Source organism: Trachymyrmex septentrionalis, unplaced genomic scaffold (genome assembly GCF_001594115.1).
Source record: "Trachymyrmex septentrionalis isolate Tsep2-gDNA-1 unplaced genomic scaffold, Tsep1.0 scaffold40, whole genome shotgun sequence".
Classification (NCBI taxonomy): Eukaryota; Metazoa; Arthropoda; class Insecta; order Hymenoptera; family Formicidae; genus Trachymyrmex; species Trachymyrmex septentrionalis.
Genome location: NW_017305569.1, coordinates 366,987 through 372,478, shown reverse-complemented (window position 1 = coordinate 372,478; position 5,492 = coordinate 366,987). Strand labels below are relative to the sequence as shown.

The 5,492-nt window shown below is 35.3% G+C and overlaps 1 protein-coding gene across 1 annotated transcript; it reads left to right on the top strand.

The window, feature by feature from the left end:
• The first annotated feature begins 2,861 nt into the window (after positions 1 to 2,861).
• LOC108751085 lies at positions 2,862 to 4,560 on the top strand. Its single transcript, XM_018491036.1, has 5 exons — positions 2,862 to 2,935; positions 3,112 to 3,296; positions 3,369 to 3,501; positions 3,756 to 4,034; positions 4,147 to 4,560. The coding sequence occupies exons 1-5, from the start codon at positions 2,864 to 2,866 to the stop codon at positions 4,558 to 4,560; spliced, it is 1,083 nt and encodes a 360-aa protein (XP_018346538.1). The 5' UTR covers positions 2,862 to 2,863.
• Positions 4,561 to 5,492: the final 932 nt, after the last annotated feature.

Below are 5,492 nucleotides of genomic sequence, written 5' to 3'. Positions count from 1 at the left end.
CTTAAATCCTAAATCAACCCGGCGCGAGCCGAAACCGAAAGCAGACTGCAAACAAACGGCGGCAGTCGAACGTGAAGGACTTATGGTCCAATGTGGCGAAAGTCAAATATTAGGTCACGAAATAAGACGTGCTTTATGTCTGGTCGAGTTAAGTGATTTTATGGTGGTGGTCCAAGTAATTTTCAAAAATTTCCGACACTATACAACTGTGATATTTCTTATTACATTTAAATCAAATAGTAATGATTTTCTCTTGTTCATCTATTTTTTTTTAATATGGCAGTAAAATTGCTGCAGTGTAAAAAAAAAACGATTGTTGTATAATTATACGTGATATATTCATTCATTATCATTGAAGAATCTGCATGATAACGTATCGCTGCTCGAAATGCTTCTTCTTCGAAGTCGTAAAAAATGCTTTTCGCGTGGCTCTTGACTCGTTTCTTATCTGAACTGAGATTGCTGTGCTGAGGCAGTAGCGGCAGTGACGAAGAACAGAAAACGAAGAAACTGAAGACAAGACAATGACCGCTGTTCAAACATGTTCAGACTTCAAACGACCGCCGGCATATCTTGTATGGGATGCGGCTGCATGTGCATTAGCGGTTCGCAACGGCGAAGGAAAATGCGCCTCCGTAGTGTCGTATCCTTTCGAGCTTTGGCCGGAGGACATCCGGCATCGGAAATAATAAATATTTGAGAAGCTGCTACGGAACGATGCAGACGCAGCGAAGCCTTTCATTTGTAAAGACATGCCGAAATTAGTGTATCGGAAGCAACGATGAGAGATATATAGAGAAAAGAGAATATTTTGCTAGGACTGAGCAGCGCGAACGTTTAAACACTGGCCAAGCTCTGTCTAACCCTAACGTATAGACTTGTATATCTTTATGTTCTTTAAACTAGTTTTCGTATATACAGTGAGTGCAAAAGTATTCGTACAAGGAAATTTTTTATAAAAAAAGTCTTATTTGTAGAAAATAAATATTAATTAGCAATTTCATACATCAATGAATATATTCTGTTCTAACATAAACAAACGAGCTTTGCATATTTTCCTGATTTTAAAAGCTAAATTTCTTGACTATACAAATACTTTTTGAGCATCCAAATAATACAATTGTTAATTTTCGCTTTTTTTCCAGATGATATATTTTCTATAATTAATACACATCTTTTTGGTAAATATAATTAACAATAAATATTATTATAAGGAATATACAGTCTATTTTATTTTTTATGAATAAATTGTTAATTACCCAACACAAGAATCGTCAACGTTAAATTGGTGTTGAAATCATCGTATCGATACCGATTCGACGACTCATTTCTCGCTGGATAATATTTACTTTTTAAAAATAAAGCTTTTAAAAAATATTTTCTCCGTACGAATACTTTTTGCACTCACTGTATATTTATTTAGTTTTCTATCATATATGTATGAATCGGATCCTTTTAATTCATTAGAATTTATAATTAGAAATATCTTTTCGAATAAACTTTTCGAATGTTTAGTATAAGAAAAGTTAACACTTTATAAGAGTTTTAATACCTTTTTCAATGATTATGACGGCTTTTATTAATTTATAAGTATATTAATTTATAGTATTTTATTAAATACTAGCTCGCGGCTTCCAGATGGAAGACATTACACGCGCTCTCAACGAGCAGCTGGTGCAGTGTCGGACGCGTTGTTAAATTTTATCGCGTATACAATTTTATTTTTTAAGTCAGTCCCCAAAGTGGCGACGCGCATATCTGCATACGCCGAAGATTCATCCACCGAGTTGACTGACGAGCGCCGCCTTCCCCTAATCGGTCGATCGCCAAAAAATTCACAAAAAGACACCACGCTGTGCGCAAGGACGACAAGGGACGAGGGAGAGAAAGGGACCAGGTTACGGAGAAGGAGTCCCAAGAAACAAACTGAGACGAAACTCTCTCTGCGTACCCGGGCACCGCCCTTGCACTCCACCCATCCATCTCCGGCGTGCATATATTTTTGGGCGGCTAGTTTTTCCCCCGAGGGAGATTTATCATGTCCCTACGCCTCTTCTCTCGCGGGCTGCTCCATCAGTGCCCGACGTGTGGCAGGGAATAATTGGCAGAGCGGAGGAGTGGCCACATTGTACTTTAGAAACTACTTCGGAGATGGCTCGTGGGAGCAGAGTAGTTCAGTTACACAGAGAAAATGATGATTCCCACAAATATAGAGTAACCTGCATGGATTTCAAAAATGTTATTGCGTCACTTCATATCGATCCATTAAATTAAGTTGATTAATTAATTTAAGTGGATTTTATGCAATTTTTATACTAATATTACTATATTGTGTAAATAATGAAAAAATTAAAATCTTTTTATCTGGACGAATATTTTTCCGCGTATTTATTAAAGAATTGGTTGGTCTAAGGCCCGATCTGTATATAAGACAGGTCGCAAGCTTGTTGCGTTAGCCAATCGCGAAGTCTTTTTAAAAATTGACGCATCGGATTGGCTGACACAACAAGCTTGCGATTTGCGTTCTGCGTCTTATATAAATCAGGCTTAAAGAAAATGTAATAATTGAAAGGCACGTGTGTCGCAAAAATACTTAAGAAAGAGACAGGCAAGTAGGTTCTAACGCAGAAATATATTTAATTATTAAATCGCGTTTATTCTTTTCTGAAACATATTTGTAACTCTTCGAAAACGTGCGTTGAAAAGAACAAGAGAATTATCAACACTATCCGCTGTTACTGCTAATATATATCAGGAGGTCATTATGATGAATTTGTATACAAAGTCGCTCGATCGAGCAGTCATTTGAAACTGGTTCGTTTGCGTACATCATTCGAGACTGTCGTGCGGTAGAAAGTCGAAAATGAGCGTGCTAAACTTTGCGCAAGAGTTTTCGCGTCTAATCAATCGTTACACAAGAACCGCTTCACCGCATGTAAGTATTCGTTCCATTAAGAACCGTATATTATCACCGAGAATAAAATATATAGTGTCCACGTGAATAATGACTGTTACTCTATTTGTGTGTATACGTGTGTTTAACGAGTACAAGTTATCGCACGTCCTGTGAAATTTTTCATATAATTTGTGATTGTTACGTGTATATTTCAGAACGATGCCATCACGCCTTTAACCGAAGAACAAATAGTGTCTACTATACATCATGTGCTTCTGGTACTCATAAAAAAGGACTTTGACAAGAATAATCCGTTACAAATATGTGATAGCGCAAGCGCTGCTACCACTCTAGAATCTTCGGTCGTACAGATGAAACAGGAACCTAAGGTTGAGGATGTGCGCAGGTTGTTTTGAAATTTTCATATATAGTCTAACGATTTTTTATGAATATATATTTTTTATGACAATAGTTTTATATTTAGATTTCAAGATGTTCGATCTGTTACTACGGATGAGGAGTCTTCTTCTTTTTCTGATATCTCATTAAAAGATATTAAAAAAGAACGTGAGAATTCTTTCAATACGTTGCAAAAGGATAAGAAGGTAAATTTCGTTATCGCATTACTTCTTTCAAATGTTATCATTAATCGATGAATAATCTAACTTTCATAATTTTATATATACAAGTCAAATATAAGTCAAATTACTAATTAATTGTGATTTACCTATTACACACACACACACACACACACACACACACACACACACACACACACACACACACACACACATAGTTGACAAAATTAACTTTATCTAGTTATATAATATATTATTAATTTTAATTTGTCATTCTACAGTTTATTTCACAATCGAATCCTTCGATTTACGTTAGCAGCAACATTAGCAGATCTGATACTTTTGTTCGCGAGGAACACTCGAAGGAAATTAACAACGAGGTTTTTAAAGATTTCACAGATGCTGAAAGAATTGGTGAAACAGATTCATCAAGTGATTTTTATCAAGTATCATTGAACGAAATACAAAAGTCTGATATATCAAGTGATCTTTTTCATATATCATTGAATGAAATACGAAAGTCTGTTATGAACATTATGGCAAAACTGAATCATTTAGAAGTAAGAATATGATAGTAATATTAATAATATGATAAGCAATATAATTTTAAGATAAAGTATCTGTGTTACAAAATATTATTTATGAATTATATTATATTTATTTATGTTACAGCACTCATTTTTACAATTGACAAAATCACCAAAAGAAGTTACGCCAAGAACTAAAAAATCATCTTTAATTAATAGCTATTCCAATTCCAGTGGCATTTCAGTTAAGACCAGAACATCGGCTAACAATCACAAACCAAGTACTACTTCCCCTAAAACACCAAATTCGTCTAAACAGCACGCAATGAAAGATAGTATTTTCGAGAGACGTAAAAGTGTTGGCGCAATTGCAAATGTTACGCCTGTTAAAAAATCTAACGAATCTACAAAAGTATGCCACTCAGTATCAAATGTAGATTTATCACCGTATAAACCAGTGGGTTCATCCGATTATCGGCCTAAGTTTACGAAAAATCCAAAATACGCCCATGTACGAAGCACTATACCAAAAGCAATCAGTCAAAAGAAGAAGCTGTAGTAATTATACAATAATAATGTCGTTGGAATAAAAATTATACGGTAAAATGATTATATATTTTTATAACATGAAAATAAAAATAAGCTTTATATAAAAATAAATAAATACATTTATCTTATTTCTATTGTTTTTTGTTAAATAAATTTATAATCATTTTACCGTATTAGACTAATTTTAGAGTCAAATTCACATTTATGCGTTTTATATATATATATACTGTCAAATATCGTATACACACGTACATGTTTAATGACTTGTTCACTATGTTATTATGTATGTATTTATCAAAAGGTTTAAAATTAAAATACAGAATTAATTTAATTCAATACTTCATTTCTTTCATCTTGGAAGGGTTAATACGAATTCTTCCTTACGCGCTCGGCATATAAGAGAGAGATAACAAAATAACTATTAGTATCCCGGTCTTTAATTATAAAAATCGTGTAGGCGGTGCTTCGGCACCGTGAGCCCTCATCAATCATCCGTCAATCCACGTCCACGAGAAGCGATTCCTCTAGATTACACGATCTTTGCCCTTGAAAGGTAGACCTTCGTTACTAGGAAGCAGGTAATCGTGAAGCTCGTAATTAGTGCTCGTCGGGTGAAGACTATATCTCGTAGCTTTCGTAGCACTTCGTACGTTAAGTTAACGTAGAAACCGCGTAATTTTCATACATTATTTTATTTTAATGAATTCATTTCCATCAGAAATCCATTCCTCCATCATCCGTCTCACAACGGTGTCCGTGGAGATGCAGTAGCAAACTGCATCTGTCCTTAAGTGCACTCTTGGCGAAAGACTCTTTAGCTTAAAAAGTGTTTCACTTGTTGACGTGTCAGCCGAGCCACTCACCGGCGGACTCCGAGGAGCAGTCCCATGTCCCATCAACGACAGCGATTAGCTCCGCGATTCGCCTTAATGGCTGCCCGAT